The sequence below is a fragment of the Aythya ferina genome (assembly GCF_964211825.1).
Source record: "Aythya ferina genome assembly, chromosome: 1".
Classification (NCBI taxonomy): Eukaryota; Metazoa; Chordata; class Aves; order Anseriformes; family Anatidae; genus Aythya; species Aythya ferina.
In genome coordinates, this window is record NC_140296.1 from 168,529,716 (window position 1) to 168,552,896 (window position 23,181).

At 37.9% G+C, this 23,181-nt stretch overlaps 1 protein-coding gene across 2 annotated transcripts in view; it reads right to left on the bottom strand.

Annotated features, from left to right (window-relative positions):
- Window positions 1–1,577: 1,577 nt before the first annotated feature.
- The window catches only part of LGR5 (leucine rich repeat containing G protein-coupled receptor 5), a 90,896-nt gene continuing 69,292 nt past the window's right edge, over window positions 1,578–23,181 (bottom strand). For both annotated transcript variants that reach the window (XM_084506786.1, XM_084506785.1), the window contains 11 exons: window positions 21,957–22,028; window positions 21,077–21,148; window positions 20,904–20,972; window positions 20,716–20,787; window positions 17,874–17,939; window positions 17,593–17,664; window positions 16,576–16,647; window positions 14,507–14,632; window positions 9,308–9,453; window positions 8,226–8,309; window positions 1,578–5,542 (listed from right to left, as the gene is read on the bottom strand). In XM_084506786.1, coding sequence (XP_084362912.1) covers window positions 4,452–5,542; window positions 8,226–8,309; window positions 9,308–9,453; window positions 14,507–14,632; window positions 16,576–16,647; window positions 17,593–17,664; window positions 17,874–17,939; window positions 20,716–20,787; window positions 20,904–20,972; window positions 21,077–21,148; window positions 21,957–22,028 — 1,942 coding nt within the window. In that variant the 3' untranslated portion in view covers window positions 1,578–4,451. The remainder of the gene's footprint in view (window positions 5,543–8,225; window positions 8,310–9,307; window positions 9,454–14,506; window positions 14,633–16,575; window positions 16,648–17,592; window positions 17,665–17,873; window positions 17,940–20,715; window positions 20,788–20,903; window positions 20,973–21,076; window positions 21,149–21,956; window positions 22,029–23,181) is intronic.

Genomic DNA, 23,181 nt, shown 5'->3' on the forward strand with positions numbered 1-23,181 from the left:
TGTCCGGAGCAAGTAAGTGCATGTGGAAGCCTCCTCATTGCCTGCTTTCTTACCATTTCAGTCTTCTCTGCTATTGCACTTCCATCTTTTTACATCAAACCTGATCTCATCATCCATCACAAAACTCTAACGCTATTCTTAACATCCCATAAAATTCTGCTATTTGCTTCCTGTCTCGTGAAGCCCTCTCTCTTCTTTGAGTCATGCACTGCCCTGTGCCTTGCCATACATCTTTTTTTCTTCTGCAGATATTTAATGCCCTTCTCATCCCCATTCACTGCTGATCCTGTCCCACCTTAACAAGGCTGTCCCAAAACTCACCCACTGAAAGTACTTTTTTTTCACTGTTTCTTTTTCACTGGCCCTCCAGCTGCAGTGACCCCATCCACTCTGGCTTTCTCATTTGTGCTGAGAACCTGCACACCCCATGCTAAAACCTATTTGCATCTGGGATCGTTTTAATTTTTTTTTTTTTTTTGATCTTTGTAGCTTGTTACTTCCCATGTGGATTGAATTCCTGCCTAAACGATTGTTTGCTTTCTCAGCATTTGTCCTTCATTGGTGTTTCACCTCTTTCAGGTTCTTCACAGAAGGGACCTAGGCTCACTATCTCTGAAAAGCCATATAACTGCTCTGTGCTGTGCTCCCTCCCAGCAAGAAGGCATCCGCTGCCTTGCCCTTCCTTGATGCTTAGATGACCTTGACTGTTTAGCTGCTGCCTGTCTTTTATTCAGCTGAGCCACAAGCTCTGGTGCAGCCTGAGCTATCCAACTCCTGCCAGTCCCATGCTTGTTGCTGCACCTTTCACTTGGCCTCGGCACCTGCCTGCCATGCATTTTGTATGTGATGCTGCCACTGTCTCTCTGCTGTGTATCGTATGAACTTTGCCAGCTGTTTGGTAATCCCCAGACCAGCTCTACCTGCCATTGTAGAGAGAAAATGGAGAGGCAGGTGGGAGAATTTGCTGTCTGGCATATACCACCAGCCTTGTGCAGCACACCCTTATCTCTCCTGTGGCCCACTGTGACCTGAAACCTGATGGGTAACTCACAGAATCACTGAGATTGGAAAAGCCCTCCAGGATCACCAAGTCCAACCACCCCCCTACCACCAATGTCATCTACTGAACCATGTCCCCAAGCACCATGTCCAACCTTTCCTTGAACACCCCCAGGGACGGTGACTCCACCATCTCCCTTGGCAGCCCGTCCCAATGCCTGACTGCCCTTTCTGAGTGCTCGTGCACATCCATCATGTCACACGGGTCTGAGGTGAGAGTCTCTCCTGCAGCAGTTGTAAGAGATTGTCACCAAGAAACAGGACTTGCAGGAAGCAGAATCTGTTCATAAGGGTCTACGAGTGACATTTTTTTAAAAGACAGTCTGTGTTGAAACGAAACACTATTCATCTTTTTTTTGCTCCCCAGGGCACCTAATGAGAACCCACGACCTGTAATTTATACTTCAACAAGAATTTCGGACATCTGGGGAGGTTAGTGTAAGTATTAGAATAACTTGGGAAAGACTAATTGAGGATGCACACAATTTTGTGAGGTGTTAGGCCCTGATTAAATGTTCTTTACTGTGTAGTCACATTTTTATTACAACTTACATATGTTTGGAACACTGATAGAAAAGAAAGCATGTCATCTATTTACAATCACTACACATTTACATTATATTATTTACAGATAATGAATTTAGTAATATATATGAGCAGAAAATATAGCAAATATCAATATGAAACTGTACAGGGCTTAATCTCATGTCCTTTACCGTGGTTGCATTTCACTGTAATAATAAATACAGTTCTATATTTACAAATTTTACTTTAAAAATCTATTAAATGAATTTTAACAATTTCAAGTTTAAAATATTTGATCAAAATATTTCAAACATGCTTACAAAAATAAGACACAAAGCCTTTAGGACTTTCTGCAAGCTAAAAAAGTTCTGATAAAAGAAGCTTTCTTTAACTAGTCTTTAGAATTATAACATTATCTTGCTTCTCAAATCACTTTACAAACTTCTTAAATATAGCGAGCTGAAAGGAATTTCACTGACATTAAGCAGTGCAGCACAGATGGACCCAAGTTAAATTAAAGCTAAGTAAACATGGTAATAGGTATTGTGCAATGGTTGACTGATCCTCTGTTTAATCCAAAGTGGTTTCAGGCATCATTCTCCAGCTGTATGCTGCACTGCTTCAAAACCCACAAGAGATAAAGGATTAAGATAAGTACTCAGCTGACTTTATTGTACATAATTTCGGCATTGGTTCATTTTTTTTCCTGAAAGATGAACATGTCAGCCAAAGTCAACTGATGCCATCTGTAACTGCAAAACTAAAAATACACCAATGTGAGTGGACAAGAAAATCAGGGCATATCCATTGTTGGCAACAGATCTTCATTGTGAAAATCCATTCTTGGAGTCCCAGGAAGTTACATATGCAGTAACAGATGAACAACCATGATCATCTGTAACTGATTACCTTAATTACTGGGCTAGGCTAACCTTGGTAATGTTTAGAAATTAGTCTCATTCACCCAGAAGCTGAGTGGCCATTAACCGAGAAGTGATTACTGGGCTATTAAACGTTACTCCTCAGGGAGCTATTTTTAACAACAACAACAAAAATCAAAAACTCTGCACTTCCGTGTCTTAAATGATCAGCTCACTTGAGCAAAAGGTTCCAGCTCTAAAAAAGGATGACTGGGATGTCCTCTGATGGCTTGACTAAGGTCAAAGACTGATCTTGGGGGAAGTGAAGGGAGCTCTGTCATCTGAGATATTTTGGCAGTAGAGTTGGCAAAGACTTGAAGTTTCTTCTCATCTAATTGCATGATGTCTAAATGTAAATGCCTTGATTCAGCAAAGTATTAATAGATTTAAATCCAGAGAGTAACTCTGTGTTAATCTAATCTAACCTACTTGTAAACTAATGCCATCAGGCATCCCTGAATACCAATAGCTGCTCCAATACCTTTTTTGGCAATACATCCAATTTGAATTTATACATACTTGATGACTGATAGTTCACCCCAAGCCATGCTAAGTTGCTTAGCTTGCTAGTGACCATCACTGTCAACAATTGGTACCTTTATTTCTATGTTGTGTATCTCTAACACCAACTCCCAGGGGTCCGTACTGGATCCTTCTTCTCTCAACTTAGTCCTCTGCTCTCAAACTTCTTTTCCCAGAAGTTGCTACTTATGAACTGTGATCAGGTCACTTCTTTGATAAGTTGTTTTGTAAATTTATGATATTCAAATCCTTTTCAATTTCCCAGTCTTCTTTACAGCATGTGAATACAAGAACTGTCTGAAATATTCCAGTAGTGCCTGGACTAGTGCTAAGAACACAAATCATACAACCTCTTCTAGCCTTAGCCAAAAGGATGCAGTGGCCTCTGAATCTTCATCTGACTAAGGACCATGAGCTAGAGGCTTTCTAGAAGCACTGTTTCACAGGACAGAGATTGTGCCATGAGCAGGACTACTGTTTTTGTTCCTTTCCTAGACAAATTACCTTAAATCATTGTTTTTATGTGAGTGCCTTTTGTGTCATTTATTTGTATGCAGCACACCAGTCTTCCTGTATTCATGACTTGCTATGTAGTGTTTCCCATTCTCAAATTCTGTGAGTCCCTCACCTACCAATTTTGTCAGCAGTAATTCTGGAAGTAATTCTACTGGCATGCTAGCAATTCATGACCAGGCTCTGCAGAACCTCACTACAAAAATATCCATGTGACAATGGCTTGCCATTTATGATTACATTTTAAGTGCTCAGCAGGACTTTAATTAATTTCTTTCACACCATATTATTCTTGTAGTTTTGGCTGACAATTTAAAAAGTCAAGGCATCTGACTTCTAAAAATTCCAAGCCTAAGAGCAGGTAAACTGTTAAATGAATTTTATCAGTTGACCTTGGAGCTTCATCAAAGTCTACTCTGCAGAAACCTTTAGGACTTTTCCACTTAGATACCCTGCTGAATGAGGGCCACACATGGATGCTTATAAAAACAATCTTGACACTGAATATCTATTATTAAGTTTGAATTATAATAAACAGGGAAAACAAAAACAGAAACCCAACCCCTGAAACGAACTCTGCCAGGTGAAGTAAAAGCTTACCAATTTAACATGGTATTTTTGCTCTTGACCAACTGCCTTTTCTGAATAGTGCTACTTTAAAAGAGAGCAGCCGATACAACTGCACAAACTGCAACAGCTTTCATTTTCTTTCTTCATTCCAGCACTTTGGAGACAGGCCATGAAGGCTCAAGTATTGGATTTCCAGCCTGCTGCAACTTTTGTCATCATCTGTTTTGTGATGCATGTAAAAATAATTCAGAGGCATTCTCTAGGTTGTAGAAGCACACCCATACTTATTTTTGGGATTAAAAAAAATTGTAAACATAGATATTTTCTGCATTGCCACTGAAACTAACGACATGGAACAAATGCTACTGATGAAAGATTGCAGCTTTCTGTCATTTGATAAGATGATGGCATTAGTGAATTGCTGGTAGGCATGTCGTATGATATGCTAGCACTTGTGAAGGTTACCAGTGCTTGTGTTGAGTCACAAGATTGTTTTTCTATGTCTTCTGAATTCACAGAGATCAGACTAGCATGTTTTGATCTCCTCCATAACAATGTTTGCTTTCGCAAACTTCCCAAGTCCTCCTTGAAGTGTGGATTGAAAAGTATATAAAGGAGTGGGTTTAGACACGCAGGCAGTGGGACAATCACTAGCAGTATTGACTTTATCACTTCTGGGCTGATAAAAGTGAGGTTTAGTAAGGAGGAAAAAGATAAGAAGGCCACAGGGCAATAAAGAATGCAATTAGTAAAAAGTAGCAAGGCTATATGTTTGACCATAGAGCAATCCCAAATGTTGTCTAGTTCTCCCTTTTCTAAACTGCAGTAGAGCTTTGTGTAAGCAACAGTCATTACCAGAAAACAAAGTGAGTTCAGCAACACCAGTGCTACCATGTAGCCCATAGCAGTGGGTTCTCCAAATGGTAATGGCAAACAAAGCGGAGAAACCCCATACTCACTCCCAGTGAGGAGTGGTATTACTGCAATGATAAGTGCCAACATAAAACAAAAGAAAATGGCAATTTTGACACTAGCAATAGAGGATTTTGTTTCAAACTTTGTAGCATGCTTTACGGAGAATGCACGTTCAAGTGCGGCTAAGGTGAGGAGAAAAATGGAAGCTTCTGAAGCAAAAATGGAGAGAAGACCAGTCATTTGGCAACCAATTCCACTTTCCCACTGTGCTCCATACTGAGCAAAGCTCCCAAAAGTTGATGCATCCACACTAGCCAGTATGCCACTGGCAAGGCCCATGAAGGCATTTACAATAGCTATGAGACCAATGAGAAGTTTTATGGAGGACATATACAACGGAGATCTGAAAACTGTAGCAGTCACCAGCGTGTTGCAAATGAAGGTCAAACCCACTATGGTCCACACTCCAATTCTGATGAGCCAGCTCCCAAACAGGTGGTCACATGGTTTGAAGGGACCTGAAAAGACAAAAACAAACAAGAGGGCAAGGGAAACCCATGTAAACTAAAAGTTAATTTTGTACTTTGGAAGACCTCAGCTTTCATGCCTCTTGCAAAAGTTCTCAGCACAGCCAAGCAGTGAATTTTATTCTAAAAGAATTTTCTCTTTCTTTGTAGTAGAGATCTCAATAATGTGCTGCTCATATGCATGTTACACGAGTTTTTGTTCCTCAACTCAAATATTATATACATACAGATATATATATATATTTGGCACATATATATGTGCCAAGTCTTGCCTAGTTGTACAAGTGCAGTATGAATACCGTGGGTAATTTCTCAGGAAAGAAAAGGATGACTGTGCTAATGAGTCCTGGTGAAGTGTGATGTAATGGATATGGACAGATGCACTTTGGCTACCTAATAACATGTCATTACACAGTCCAAGTCCCCTTTGCAGTGTCTTTTCAGAAGACTGCTTTGCTCTTCATTTTCTCTGTTTTATCCATAATGATTCCAGGATATGACTCAAATGGCTTTGACCTTTGCAAGCCAAGCCTATTTTTGACATTCTATGTGTGAGGAAGAAAGTGCTTTAATGCATGTAGCATTGAAAAGAATAAGTGAAGGTGGCTTTTTAAACAAATTTATTCCAAATAAATTCATGATGCATTTTGTAATATTTTCTGTCAAGAATTTGGAATGGATCCTTAAAGGCAAGTTGCACAGATAGAGAAATCTCGGTGCCATCATTAAATTTGCCATCATCTCCACCATTCTCAGAGAAGTAATGGCTATCTAATATCCTATCTTCATAGACAAATGCAGGATAGACCATAGTGCTACAAGTTTGAATAGGGATCCAATATGATCTGAGATAATTCAGTTTAGAGTCCAAGGATAAATCTGAACTTTTAGAGGAGATCAGGATTCTTGAAGAATTTTAATGATAGAAGACTTGACACATTTTAGTTTGTCTACAAACAGACTTTTTGGGACTAATCTATTTCAGAAAATATCCCTATAGTGGAATATTTAAATCTTTCATTTAAGATTCCAATACATTTTTCTATTTAAGTTGACTATTAAGCTACACTGTAGGTAAGGAAATAGCATTGCAGAAAGTGAAATTTATTGTTTGATAGACTGTTTGATACAGCAGTTCCAGAATGACACATCCATGAGATATGAAGATAAATGGGGAAGGTAATTTGAAGATAGGCACCAAATAAAATTGGATTGTCAGTTTTGTATTCTCTTGAGGTCAAAGCTGTGAGATAGATTGTAAGAGGAGAAGGCTTATATGGCTCATTGGTTTCATCATCTCAGTAGCCTGCAACAAAGAGTTTGTGACCCAAAGAGTTCCTAATCATAGAAAATTGAGGCTGTATTTGCATTTGTAAGGACTGCCTTTTTGGAGGTGCTTGCAATGAGCTGTGGCTGAAGTCAGGACAGTATGACTGAAGCCTGCTGCGTTCTCTTAGATTTGAGGTGTATATGCTGTGTGATTGAAGCTGAATACTCTGCTGTCTGAAAAACATTATTTATCTTAATACTAGTCAGCTGTGCTTCCTCAAAGCAAGTCCTCCACAGTGGTCTCTGATTGTCCATGCAGACACAACCCCAGCAGCTGAGATGTATTCCATGCGACAACACTTGTTGCCGTCCAGTAGGCAGAAGCACCCATTGTGTCAGTTTGAAAGTTTTTCTAAGATACCATTTGAAAGATCAGCATGGAAACTAGATTTTCTCTTAGGTCTGGTGATGACTTACCTTGAAGATGAGGACATGTCTGTGAACTCGATAGTTCCAAAGGAGGCCATAGGAGAATATGGGATGGTCAAACGTTTCTAAATTATTTCTTTGGCCTCCTACCTCTTCTATTTCTCTTGACATAACATCTTTTCATTTATTATTTGCTGTTATAAACAAGAATCTTGGCTTGGAGTGAGTATTGAAGTACTAGCTGTCACTTGCATTTTTTTGTTCATGTGTTACAATTTAAGAATGGCTAGGGAAACCGCTTGCTGAGTCAGGATGCTAAAACTAGAAGCAACATTCTAAGTTATTTCCTTGCCTTAAAGGGAACTTTCAGTGGAATTGGTTTCCAATTTAATCACTTAAAAAAACACAACACATGTGTTACTCCACAGGGATACGCTATTCTACAAAAAAAATGAGAGTGCTGGGAGTCCCTTGTGATGGATTGTGTGTGTTTTGATATAGTACTGTATGGTATGTCCTACGCATTGAACTGAACTATGCCTACGCATTGAACTGAACTGTGTGTTGTTGGAGAAGCTCAAGTGTAAAATAACTCAATGAAGTTGAGAAGAATTACTTCAGCTTTGCAAATGAATAAGTGAGCAAAGATTCTGTTCTATTATCCGTTTCTTGGCAGAAGAGAACCTTTGCTCTCCCATTCCTTTGATAAGGAGATCAATTCCTGTGGTAAGGGGCCTGGAGTTAGGATCTGCCAGAGGACTCCAAAACTTCTGGTACATTCATAGATGAATTCAGTACCTGGATATTTTTCTGAACTTCAGTGCAGAATTTTGTATTTTTGTACAATGTATCTGGTCTCATCAAATTATTGCAAAACATAGTGTTCCTTTCTTTGTTTCAGATTCAGAGTTTGTTCTGCATTTCAAATATCTGGTAGTATTATGCTTAGATTCTTATGTATTTGGCAGTTTCATACCTGGAGAAGGTGAGCATTGCACCGAATGATGAGCTTTCAAATCTTCTTCAAAGTCAAGTAGAAAATCTTCAAAGTCACGCTCATCTGTGGGGGAGGAAATACCCAGATTTGATACTGCAATTTTCAGGAAAATTTCTTTTACTACAAACTCCAAAAACATCTTCGGTATTTAAAGCCTGTTCTCATCTCTTTGCCTGCCAAACTGTAAGCAGAAGCAGATGTATGCTTATTTGGTTTTGAATCACTTTACTCAAGATTATTTAAAAATTTGGCACTATTACTTCTCTGAAAATAATCACTTTTAGAAAGGTACATTCTCCATTACCTAATTTGTAGTGTGATGACTGCCTAGGAAGGGGTTTAAAATACAAATTCCACTGTTGTGTCAGGATACTAAGAATTAACCCAGGTTCTTTTACGTTTCTTGTGTCATCACTCTATGTATTATTGGCTCTGTTCTTGCTGAGACTAGCCCTGAACTCTGGACACACTGGTTTGCAGGAGTGGAAATAGCAAAGAAAGAAGCAGGATGGTATAAAATCTATGTATACACTTACATAACAGGTCAAATAACGGACCTTTTGCTGAAGGGGAAGAAAAATACAGTGAACTTCTCTTCTTGAGAGCAGATGCGCTCTTTAGTACCCAGGAAGTGCCAAGATAAAAACCCAGCAGCTATGCCTAAGTAGCCACACTAGCTCTGTGACTGATCCTGAAGCATGTACACAGCAGGATAGCCAAGAAGGTGTTGCTACTTCCAAGGCTGGCAAGAAACTGAATCTTTGCTGCCCTATTATTTTATGGGGTTACATACCAGCACCACTTCCCTGTCTCTCAAATAAAGGGAAGATTTCACTTCCCATGTTATTATTTGGACAGATAAAAAGAGGGAGTGAGATTTTTGAAAGACAGACCTGACAAAATGAATTTGCTAAGCTTGGGAACACTGACATATTATCAGGCAAGAGAGAGAAAGGCACTGCCTTGGTGACTGCTAAAGAGTATTGGATTCAACATCACAGACTGCTTACTAGAAAAATCACAGCCTTCAGGTAGATTTAAAAGCAAAAGGTGACAATTACCTTGAATTTGTAACAATCCAACATCCTTCCTGTGAAAATCATCAATGCTGCTATTCTCATCTTTGTTCCATTGGCTGGAGATTTTGTAGTGGCTCTCGCAAGCTCCAAAGGCACAGCACTGATAAGCATAAGGCATTTCCATGACCCTGTAGTAGAAGAACAAAGAAGCATGCCATGATACTGGTTTAGAGCACCAGAGTTACTCAATTGTACTGCTCACAGTTTCAATTGTTAGCACAAATGAACTTGATTAAGTAGCCATGATCGAAAGTCAAAACATTTGAGGGTAAAATTCAATCATGATGATATAAATGGAGGATTCACAAATAGAATTCCACATCAGACATGCAGATGATTTCTAGGGTAATTTTAGTAAAGGCACAGTGAAGCTTTCTTACGCATTTTCATGGGAGATATGAATGCAGAACATGACTTGCAGTTTACTGAATGTTACTCTTAAGAGATCTGTTTCTTTTTTATGTCTTTTAATAATTTTACAGTGTAACTCAACAGTTTCTCCACATTACTTTCTTAATGGCTTCTTTTAGAAAAGGGCAAGATCACAATTTTGCCTACCTGCCTAACAGGCAAAACCAAAACTTCACTTCCCAAAGATAATTTTTTCAGTTTGGGGACAATGAGATCTAATTTTGGATTCAAACTTCATCTATCTCTTTTCACATCAAATTTTATCGGAGTAAAATGGCAAAAAGGAGATTGTATTTTGTGCACAGACCAAGGAAGCAGTAGTCTACACTGAAAGGGGAATGAATCACAAACGCAGCATATGTGAAAACAGATGTCACTGAAAAAAGGCTTTACTTTATTAATTCTCAAAGGAGTGAGCACAGTCGTTTCAGGACACTGCATGTTCATTCCTAACTCCTTTAATATCATCGGTATTCCTAACACAAAACTGAGTATGGGTGAGCTAGTTTCAAAGATTTTGAGGTTTTCTATTGCCAGAAAATTGCTGATTTGCTGTATGTTTTGAATTCCATTCATTTGTGGATGTCCAACTTCTGAGGTAGTATGTAAGAATTACATACGTTCAACTTCTACAGACTACTTCTGTTCCTTGGATATACTCTGTGTTTTGGAAGTAGAGATATTTAATTTGCAGTTCCCCAACATGATATAGAAAAACCTAAAAAATCATCTCAATTTCAAAAGTTCAATAAACCAACAGCTTCAGAGATAAATAGGTAACTAGGTTATTCTGTCTTAAAAAGAATACAATAGAACTGTATCCTACTTTCAGGTTACTTTCAACAGGTTGGTCATGTAAATTAACATAATGAATGTTCCAAAGCAACTTTTAATGTCCTGGAAAATCCAGCAGGGAGTCTGTCTGAAGCAGGCCCAATACCAACAGGACTTGTATACTAGCTTGGCACAAAGTGGAACAAAGTGAACCCTAAGCTGTGAAGTGATTTTTAAGTTAGTTCATTTGGGGGCATTTGATTCTATATACTTATATTTCTGTTGGGAATTAGCAACAATAATCTGTACTCTTGTACCCAATACAAGAGGTTATGTAAGCTGCTTTTAAAGTACTCCGATAAAAGTTCAAGGTTACTAAGATCTAGCTATCGTGCAACTTCAGGCCAGCAGATTTAAATATGTAATTTCTAATTCATCTCTGTGCATGTCATCTTTTAAAATATGGAGATTATCCTGATTTGGTAAACATTTCCTAGAAGCCCTTAAATAAACTATTACTAAACCTTTAGCTTACTAGACTAACCTGTACCTAGTCACTTGGGTTGAAGAACAATCCACATACCCAACAGAAATGCCCCTTTTTTGACAAACACAAAGAAAATCCAACAAAAACAAACCACAAAACACCTTATAAATAGAAATGCTGAAAGTTCTGCAAGGTGATGACTGCAACTTGTGGTGTCAGACTGATTTGAAGACATTGATAAAGCTGTGGAAACGAATAGCTAGCGGATATTTTAGGCTCAAGAAACTAAAGCAAATGTGTTCTTGAATAGAACATTTAAGTTGGAAGGAACTACCAGAAATCATCCAGCCCAGCTGCCTGACCACTTCAGGGCTAGCCGTAAATTAAGGCATGTTATTGAGGGAACTGTCCAAATGCCCCAAGAACACTGGCAGGCACGGGGCATCAACCACCTCCTAGGAAGCCTGTTCCAGGTTTTGGCCACCCTCACAAAGAGATTTTTCCTCATGCCCAGCCTGAAGCCCCCCGGCGCGGCCATCCACAGGTGTCCCAGGGAGCAGAGTCCCCAGGCACTTCCCTTGCCACTTGCCCTTCTTGGGAAGCTGCCAAGAGCCAGGAGGTTGCCTCTCAGCCTCTTTGTCTCCAGCCCAGGCAGCCCAAGGACCTCAGCCTGCCCTTACGGGACACACCTGCCAGCCCCACTACCAGCTTTGTCATCCTCATCACTTCAACACCCTTTTTGTATTGTGATTCCCATTTCTTATCCTCTCTGTAGGACTTTCTAGCATCTTTTGCTAAACCTGAACAGTTCCCCTCCACACTCCTACCCCCCCCGGCTTTCCAGGTTATACATATAGATCCCAAATTGGCAAATATTTCTGAATTTGCGTGTAAAGCACACATGCACAGACTGAGTGGGATCCAGAACACACTGGACAGAATATACTTTGCAATGCAGAGAAACTAGCATCAGATCTTCCTGGTGACAGAGGAGTTCATTTCAGCTAGTTTTAACATTAAAAACCAAAGGCAACTCTCAGCCATACGGTGCCAGAAACAGTCCTTTCTATGGCTAGTTTTATTTGATGTGGGTGATTAGATTTGGACTTTGTCAAATTAAAGACTTGTAGAAACACCGTCTAAATTTATTTTTATATACTGCTTATCTTACTGATGGTATCTGTACCCTTGATTTTTTTTTTTCCCTGTAGCGAGGAATGCCTCTATTTCTGTTTTTAGATTAAGCAGCAGGGTACACAAGGTTGTTTTCCACCTCACAAAGGTGAACGGGAATGCACAGTTACAATGGACAGAGCTAGTCACTGAATTCTTTACAGCACTGAATCAAAGCATCAGATAAAGAAGGAAGGAGTGGTTGGCAGACTGACTTTATTTCCTCCTAGCAAGCTGGGCTCGGCTCTGTGAGCATTCTTGTGCCATTGTTGGAGGTGCGGCAGAGGATGCTCAGCTCTTTGATGTGTTTGTGTATTGAACAGCAGTGACCTATTTAGATGAGCAGGCAGCTTTTGTACAGGAATTTGTCTTTAATGTTGTAACCAATGTCTAGTTCCAACAATTACAAAGGGTGAAATTACTTTTTGTTTTAGATCTCTGTTCAAGTTTGGTGCTTCATGTACTGTTTGTGTAGTGTGAAGTCCTGGCTTCATTAAAATGTAGAAGTCCTACAGACTCCAGTTTAAGATTTTACCCCATTGTCTCCTGACTGGATATCATTTGCTCTTACAGATGTTAATCAGCTCTAGATATATCAATCATACTTTTAATAACTTTTTTTAAAAAAACTTAAACTATTGTCTGACATCCTTTTTAATTACTTGTGCAGAATAACTACACTGTAGTTGCATTTTAGCAATGTACATAATTTGGTGGAAAAATCATACAAAACATAATCTTGATTAAAAAAAAAAAAAATTAGAAATCTAACTTGTACCTGATTCAGTTGAATAGTGGATTATTCTAGGACCACTGCAGGATTTCTTATGCCATCACGCTATGGTATAAATATTACTATAGATTTGCTAGTCTAGAATGATTGATTTTTTTTTTTTGTCTTTACACTCTTTTTAAGAAATTCAGGCATTTTAGAAATGTCACTTGCCTCAACAGGTAGGCAGTCAGTGAGAGAAGAAAAACTGGCAGAAGCTCAGCCTCAGGCATGCACAACTTTTTATGATACTTGCTTCTTGACCTCTGAGACTCATCTGAAGACTTATGTAAGGCCTCTAGTGCTTTGAACATTTGTGTTATGAAGTAGTTTCATATGCTGTGATCAAGTCACTGCCCAATCTCCTCTGTGACAAACTACAAACATTGGGTTTATTAAGTCTTTTAAGGCACTGTTTCCTAACCCTTGAACCATTTTTGCAGCTCTTCTCTCTGTTTATATTAACATACCATCACAGAAGTACTCTAGTGTGGATCCTTCCAGTGCTGTATGCAAACATTAAATCATCTCCCTACTTCTACTTATGACTGCCTTATTTATATCTTCAAACACTCCAGTCCTTTTCATCAGTAACATGTCTCCTTGAGTTGTTTGCCTATTATGACTTATGGAACTTCTCCAGTGCAAAAGCCAAATCAAGTGAGGATATGAGGATGGAGTCTCCTTCCTTGGAGACCTTCAAAGGCTGTCTGGATGTGGTCCTGGGCAACTGTCTTCGGGTGGCCCTGCTTGCGCAGGAGGTTGGACAAGATGACCTCCAGAGATCCCGTCCAACCTCAACCATTCTGTGATTCTCTCACTATGTTCACACTGCTTAATTGTTTCAAAAATTACAATATCTTTTACATTAAAATGAGGAAAAAATATATTTTGAAGTTGGCATCCTCCAACTACAACATAAAATCAAGGGGGACTTAGGAGAAACTCTCTAATATCCTGAAGTCAGAGGCAAAATTCTCTACTGTGACTTCCTTATGGTCATCCAGTGACTGGCAGAGCTTCAAATAATCTCTAGAGATTATTTCCTTTGTCTATCATAGAGCATCCATCAACAAATTATTAGCATCAAAGTATTTAAGTAATAACTGTAAAGTATTATCTTAATCAAATATTACAGGAAAGAAATAATGTTCATTTCTACTTGAAACAAAAATGGCAAAGTATTTTGGAACTTCAGGAGTATATTCTTGATATTTACTGAATTCTCACTAAATATAAGGGAGGTTCTGTAAGCACAGTCCAGTAGAAGGAGATATCACTAAGCTGCTAGCAATATTGTTTTAACAGCTTTTGAAACATATCACCAGGAAGCAGATGTGGCTCATATTAAGCAAGTACTGGGGTTAATATTTCAAAACACTTCATAGTTCTTCAGTTAAAAGTGAGCATAATAAAATAACTCTATCATTTTTATCATATTTGCTTTAGTTTTAATACCACAGATCAAAGACTGACAATACGAAGCAACATGCCTTACACACTGACACACCTTCCACTGCACATGAACACAAATGTGGCTTATTAGTTTTAATGATATACTCACTTGAGTTCTGGAAAATTTTCAGATGATATCAAACTTTGTAGGGCATGATTTCCTGTTAATTTTAAATGAGTTAAACCATGTAGCCCCGTCACAGGAAAAGAGGACAAAAGGTTGGATGACACATCCCTGCATAACAGCAAATAAAAATCAGCTTACAGGTTCTCATTTTTTTTCTTCAGTGCTAGAAGAGTCATGTTGGAAAAACAGAGTATACTGTTCTAAATTGATAAAAAATGAATACATTATAGAGGCCCCAGTCAGCAAAGCAAAGCTGCAGCAACACCCAGGAGTATACACCTATGTTTCTAGCACAAAGCTAAGGGTATATACCTAGCACTTCACTAAGAATAATCTTTGTTGTCAAATTTTGACTCCAAGAATTAAAATACAAGTTTAGAGACCATCAAATGAGTTTAAAAATAATTAAATAGAGTGTTGAATTTGAGGGAGCCAATACCAGAACGATTTCCCCCCACCCTAAAAAAATCAGTGCGATACGAGAGAGCATGGCTGCTCTGAAATCTACACAAGGAGGAGCTCAGGTGTATGGGGAGGAAGTGTGTTTTAGAGGAGGACAGGTTTGGGCTGGAGAGAGTGAAGGTAATACTTCTATGCTAAGGTTTGTCTGAGGAGCTGAGAAAATGCAGATGAATACAAACACATGACTTGGCAAAGTAAAACAGGTGAATGACAAAGTGACTGTGATAAAGGCGATATGTAATCAAAGAGAGGGAAGTTCAGATGTATTCTGTTCTCTTTTACCCTCCCTCCCTTCCATTTACTGTATAAGCCTTTTCAGTTCTCTTCATACTAATCTAAACTGCAATATGTAAGATGGTTAATGCTCAAGAAGGAGAAAGAAGGGGAGTCTGATGCTGCTGAGATGTTTTTATGCTCATGTGTGGATAGTAAAGTTCCTGTCTCTAGGACAATCTAAATCTAAAGGTCTAGTCTTAAAGTAAGAGGTATGCACTGGTCTTCTACATTTTCTGGTATAGTGCACTTGTGTTTGTGCATGCGTGTGTCCTACTGCTCGCAACACAGTTAAATACCAAAGGTGAAATTCTGGTCCTGCCGAAAAGGCAAAAACTACCACTGACTTCAGTCAGTCCAGGGCTACAGACTAGCATTGCAGGTAACACTCAGTACACTGGTTTACTCTGTGTGTTCAAAGGCTTTTTTCTTTACTTCTGTGTGACTGTTTGGTACTGTTGAACAAATGCAGTATTTATTGCTGGCAGCATGATGTTCCCTCACCCATTCCTCTCTAAGAAAGCGCTGAGGAGGAACCCAAAAAGGGATGCCATAGACAATATTCTGCTCATGGAGATTTTGCACCATTCAGAGGGGAGGTTTCTTCCATTAACAAAAATTAATACCTTTTTCCAAATGCATGTTTCCCATGACTGAACTCCAACTACTGGATTATCTGTATGTCTTTGTGAACAACTTTGGAGCAGGATGACTCCAGAGGAATTTTCTTTCATGTCTTCCCCACACATCCACTGCCTCAGGGATTCACCTTGACGTTGCAATGACAGTGGGAAGCAGGAAGAAGTTTTTAAAGACAGAGATGCCTGTGAATAAGGCATACACAATTTGGATTCTGATGTTTTGACCACTAACTTCTCTGGCTGAAGTTACTAAGGAAGAAAAACTATTCCGTCAAAGAAGAAGCAGTGAAATAAAGATACTTACTGGAAAATGTTTCTAATTTCATTTTGAATCCAGATCCCTAGTCCTGGTACAGGACTAGTAAGGTATCTGTATCGCTGCTAATAGAGACTGAACTACTAACAAATGTAAAGAAGCAAGGCAGATAGACTGACATGTTTCTTAGAGCCCAAATCACTGTGATTACACTCTGGTACATGACGCTTCACCATAATACCTACGGGAGTTAGTGAAGTACAAGACAACAGACATATAGAAATGGATTCAACAGATCAGAAGATTAGAATACAGAAAGCCTCAAGTTCTGCTGAGTGGGGCACCAAGTTACAAAATTTTTGCACGTTCTTGCAAGAAAAATGTGAAAATTTAAATGTAAAAGACATATAAATACTTACAGTTTGATCAGAGATGGTAAAGAAGAGAAGGCATTGGGGTGAATAATTTTAATTTTGTTCCAAGCTAAATCCCTACAAGAAAAGTGAGTAGAAAATTACATACCCGCTGAGTGAATATGGAAGTTTTCATACACTTGATTAGGGTGCCTAAATATAAAAAAGGTATTAATTACATGCAAATATTTTCAATAAACTTCTACATATCTCAAACTGCAAAAACTTTTTACATTTTTTTCAAATTATGTTAGTCAGTTAATGGTGTTAGTTACTAAGGTGACAGCATTCTCTAAAACTTAATGACTTTTACAATCCAACTTTGTTGTTTTCAGCCTGCTTCACTGTTTCCCAAAGCAGCAGAAAGAGGAGTGGGGTATATGGACAACTTCTAAGAGGCCCTTATGACATGACTAGGAACAGCAAATCCATTGTCAATAGGCTTAATTTCTTAATAACAATCTTCACCACCCCTGAAAAATAATAATAAAGAAAAAAAAACCTGCAAGCAACTAATTTTTATTTTTTTTTTAATGATGGGTTTAATTCTTCAAAAACTTAAAAAAAGTAAAAACTTACAAAAGTAATTTCCCAACAAAATTATTCTACTGTCTCTATGTGAATACCAGAAACACATACAATTTTGAAATCTATTTCTTATTGTTCTTCTTTATAGAGAACAGTGTTCTCTATAGAGATTTCATGCTCCCTAGAGATGATTCTTATGTGAACCTGCCATCAGATGCTAGTTTTGGCTCAGTATCTCTCTCCACCTCTATCAGAAATGTTCACAAGTAACAACAGCTTTTATAGCTGGAAGTTACATCTTTGAATTCATTGCTGCAGATGCTAAGCTTCACAGTGTTTATTCTGCTTTCACAGTTATGACTTAACGGATGAAAGATCAAAGCCAGGAAAAATAGAAGCAAGGATGTTTTGGGGCAAACAGTGGACAGACATAGATAGTAAATATGCCCCATGCTTTTGAGAATTCAAGTGAACCACTGCTTGGGCTGTACTCACAGAGAACGAAGAGCAGCCAGCTGCCGAAACGTGTCTGCTTTGATTTCATCAATTTCGTTATGATGCAAGTCACTGAAATAGCAATAAGAATCTCCTTAGTTTACAAGGCACCTGGAGGACGCTTCACGGTATTTTAGACTATTTATGATCCACTTTGGTGCATTGTAAGGGTATGTATTTGGGATATGTCAAATGTTCATCAGTAACCAAATTAATGATGCTCAAGCAAATTTGTATACAGATGATTCTTGTTAGGCCTTTTAGAATAGTTTGAAGCTTACATTTTTTGAAGTTTTTTACATGCAGTAAAACAGGGTAAATCTTCCAGCAGATTATAAGACAGATCCCTGTAATACACAAGAGAAGAAAAGATTAATATTTAAAGTAACGTCAAAAGAAAAAGATTTCCTTTCCTTGTGTCTCTTCATGCTCAATTTAAAATAGCTTGTTTTTACAGGAGAATAGAAATGAGTGGACTCAGTTATCATCTCTCATCTGTCAGATTTTTATTTCTAACTGAGGAGGAGATATGAGGGGAAAAGGTAGGATGTATTAACTCCATATCCTACTTCTGCAAATTCCTTGCATTGTCTGACAATTTCCTGCCTGAAGCATGGACTTCTGAGTGTTTTACAATATCAGCAGTCTGCTTCAAGGGAGTACTGGCTTTGCATCACAGACTTCATGTTCATCATGTTTAACTTGACAAATATTTAAACCATTTTAAATGATCTATTAAATACACATATACATATATGTACTAGATATTCACATTTTGTCAGAGAATATCCTATATTTTTCTGGCAATAATCACAATGAACTGTAATCAGCTTTCCGTTCTACACTTTTAATTAAGCAGTATTGCCTCTGATCCTTAGAACTGTTATGTCTTATAACTGAGTGATGTGGTTAAAGATATTGGAACTAACTTTGAAATCAATCACTACATGGGAGAAAAAAACTCTTAAAATGACTTGAGCCAAAACTCAACAAATTACAGAATAACTGAAACATCTGGACTGATTTATAGTATAATCTAACTAATCAAAAACAAGCCCAGGCAATTTGCAGAAATTGGAGGGAAAAAAAAAAAAAGGAAAAGAACCAAACACCCCTCCCCTTCCCACTCTCAATAGTTTCATCATATATATACGTCTTGTTTGGGGAAAACTGAATTGGAATTTTGGTGGTGGAAAGAATATAGAGTAAAAGCTCATACCTATAATTACAAAAAAATGCCATTTTTTCCACAATTTTTAAATATTATCAACAAAAAGAGTAATCTGTTATCATTCCTGCTTCAAATCCTTTAAAACTGGATCACATCTACCCATTTACTTTCTGGAAAAAACAATTATTTTCACAATTACTATTCTGATAGGAGCATTTTGTCGATTCTATATTTGACTTGTAAAAGTGGTGCAAGTAATGACAGTGTGTTATTTTAATGAATTCCACTCTGTTTTACTGTGCACAAAGGCTACCACTAATAAATACATATTTTTGTAACAGCAGTGTTACTGCCCCTAATTCTGTGCTCTTCACTGGTGTGGTCCAGATCAGACATGCCAGAGAGTTCAAGTGAGTGGGAAGCTACCAAGCCAAGGTACAAGATATTTGAAGATTTTTTGTCTCTTCGTTAATAAATAAGACTCTTGGCAGCAGCAGAGGGCCAGGAGTTATGGCTCTGTGTTGAAGTGTGTATCTAACTGTGCTGAGGGGAGTCTACCTTTGCAGATATACCTCTCCTGCAGGTGCACCCGGGAAGTCTCTGTGTTTGTTCATCCACGTTTGGAAGCACTGGTGGCTAGGTAGGATAAACAAATTGGCTTTCCAAGCAGTGCTTGTAGGATTTGTGTCTCAGAGCGGGGTGTTTTGCATAACTGAGCCAGGAGGCTGCTTAAAAGGTCACTGTCTCCAAGGAACTGGTTGGGTTCAGCACACCCTTATACTTGGTGCAGGCAAAACTCATCTGTAAGCTTAAATGTGAACTTGGGTACACATTGTAAGATGTGGCATGTTTGTTCCAGTCTGATGGGAACGGGGAAAAAGCAACTCTGTGTACATGACATGGCTGTCAAACTGGTTCCCTGCCCTTTTAAATGTCAGCTTCAATAACATTGGGTGATACCTGAAAATAAAGAATGTGAATTTTCAGTGGAGGCTTCTGCTCTTCCATGAACAATACTGTACAATTTATTAATTGCTACTGTATTTATTTGCCTTCCCTTTAGAGATTATTTATTGTTTTTGAATAATACAGCGCATATTCAAAAGAAAGTCTGTGTGCAGATTTCCTTCTGGCAACAGACTCTGTTTCTGTCTTTTATCATTCTGGAAATGATTATATTGAGTCCATCAACTAAAACTTAATTTTTCTAAAAATGTTCATGACATCCAAGCTGGTATTCAAATAATGTGTTATAATTAGTGTTATTTTAATGTTGGCCAGAGAAGCAATATCAAATGCATTCCTAGTGATGTAATACATAGAGGAAAGTGCTGTTGGCTGAATCTCAAAGAAGCGGACACAATGATTACTTTCGTTAGTGATTAAGCAAACTCCAAGGACATTTTCAAGCTAAAACAATATTGGATATTTAGTATAAGAAGTATGCCCCAACTATGCCAAATAATAGTCTATTAAAATTTCACTCAACTACTTATGTGTGTTTGGAAAAGAAAATAAAAGAGAAGCATAAAAAGTACTCAAAGCTGAACTCCTTACTCAGTTATATTTTCCATTCACTTCACTGAGTTATCTGCCTCAGAAAGAAAAGAAAACATTATAGGAGACATAGAATGAATGAAAGTAAGGCCATGTAAAATGGCTCTACGGCTTTTAAAAGAAAATCAAGAACCATTTTAAGCTGACGTAAAAATACGAAAATTAATTCTCTTTTCCAACAATGTGTGGGAAATCCTTACTGGTAGATGGACTGTGAACTTTTGGAGGCTGGTATTTTTGAGTAACATGGGGAATTGCTCCCTGCTCTGAATTCTTAGGCAGTTAATGTGATACACAGAAATAGCAGCAACTGGGTAATTTCAAAATCATATTGATTTTGTTTGTTCATTAATCTTTTCCATTACTGTAATGTTATTAATCTTACTGAAACGTACAGAACTTGGAGATTAGGTAACTGGTCACAAGCTGATTTGGGGAGAGAGGTGATCTGTGCTCCTGTGAGGGTCCTGTTGAGAGCATTTATAAAAAACATATTATTTTTTTTAGAAATTGTAAAACAATTTTTTACAACATTCTTTAGAAAAAATATAAAACAAAGAAAAAATATTGCTTTAGCACTTACAAACTCTCCAGACTTGTAGTCCCAGTCAGATCAGGAAACTCTGTTATCTGTGAAGCACCATTTAAAGTCCTAGAATTTAAAACATCATTTCAATATAATTGTGGTGAATGATGTGTGGAACAGCTCTAACATTGCAACATATAAAGACAATTAAAACAAAATTAAACACATACAGAGTTCTGAGTTCTGGTAAGTGTTGAAAAGCAGATTTTCCAACAAGCTGGATAGGGTTATCATAAAAATGTCTGCAAAAAGAGAGCAAAAAAGACATTATAATAAATATTTTAAAGGATTCAAAACACATTACATGATTATATTATATGCAAGTGAGTATACTCTGTATTCCCAGCCACAGACTTGGTGCACCTCCAGGCGTTTCCTTACCCACTAGCCTAAGTCCATCAACCATATTTTGAATACTGAAGTAGTCTGTCTCCTTGAATTTAAAACCAGAAGCCTGCCCCCAAAAAATAATCTCCTCTTTCTCCCAGGTTTGCAAACTTTGAAATCCAAAGATGAAGAACTTCGTTATGACATGAGACAAAGTTAGCAAGTGAAGTCAGAACTTCACACACTTGGACGAGGTTGACCATCCACAGCATTTGAGTTCCACTGCATTTTTGAAGCCATTCTGATTTTGCTCATAAAATAACACCGCTCAAGATGAGTTGCTATTTTTCTTAAATTTGTTTTACAATTTCTTAATCTGAGTTTTGCCAGTTCTCATGTATTCTCATGTAAAACAACATGGGAATTGAGACTGGAATCCATCAGGATCAATTTTTGCTATCTTCTATGTTGCCAGTAAAACTAAGAGACCTGTAAGGAATAGTTCAACTGAAAGGCCAAGGCAGCAGTACTCACTTCCTTTAAATAGGGTATGCAAACTGCTACTGTTTCCATGAGGTTGAAGCTTGAGGATAGAAGCTTGTTTGCTTGCATTATTGTATGTTACACTCACAAAAAGATCTATCAGACAAATAGCCACAAATATGGTGTTTAGTTCCACATGCTCTACCAGGAAGAGTCACTGAATAAACTGTTATCACTTACATTGTAATAAGTGACGGATTACCCACAAATGCACGCTCGGGTATTGATTTGATGTTATTGCTATGAAATCCCCTACAAAAGAAAAAATGGTTTACACAGTAAACAAAAAAATTGTGAAGGCACAATCTGTATTCACAATGCATATTGTTTTTTGTTTGTAATAAGGAAAGTGTTTGTGTGTCAGGGTATATCCTTGTTTTCTGGGGTAAGATAGAACTGAAAAAGCAAAAGCAAAAGAAAAGCTAAGAAATAGCTAGACTTCTGCACTTTTCTAAATGAGAGTGCCGTTCAGATAAAGTAAACAGCAAAATGGTATTTTAAAATTAAGATGTTCACAGCAGGAAACAGTGCTTTGTAGCTGTATGTTATGTATGTATGAATGTATCTGTATGTAATGTAAATATACACACATGAAATAATACAATTAACAGTGAAATATTAAAAATAAATAAATAACAATAAAACAGTATATATGTATCCCCCTGTGCTTGTTAAACTGCAACTATTTTTTTTTCTGAGATAATAATGAATTACACAAATTTGTCAAGTAAATGATTTTACACATTATATTGTTAAGTCTCCCACAACCAACTTTCTATTGAAGTATTTTAGATGTGGACATGAACAAACTATCCAATGTAGTTGTGACTGCTGGATAGAGGACCAAATCTTTGTCTCATCATTAATCACTGGATTTTATTCATATGAGTAATTCTCCATTGTGAAAAACAAAAGAAACAACTAAGGTTTCAAAAGAACAATGATGATTTGTGTGGGAAACTCCCATTAGTTCAGTCGGGTATGAAAAAGGCTTCCCAGATTAAATTTATACATTTAGAAAGCCTCAAATTGTTCACTGATGCAAGCACACTTGGTCATTACTTGGACAGGTCCCACATTACTGGTTTCACTTGTTTAGTCATCATGCTACTGCTGATGAGACGCTGCAAGGCTCTGAATCCCTTGTTCTTCTGCATGCAATAGAAGCTGCATCCATACAGATGCAGAATACAAGCAATATGGGGATCCCATTTCATCTAGGACCAGTAAAGAGACTGGTTTTGTGGCTGTATTGACTGGGATTCCCTGCATGGCACAAAAGCTTAGCAAACGGCTTCCCAGGGCACTGTCTGGCCCCTTATCACTACTCTGACTTCAGCCAAGAGCAGATTTTGGTGAATTTCTGCAAAATAGGGTCTACAGAGCTTCTGAGCTGCTTGGAAGA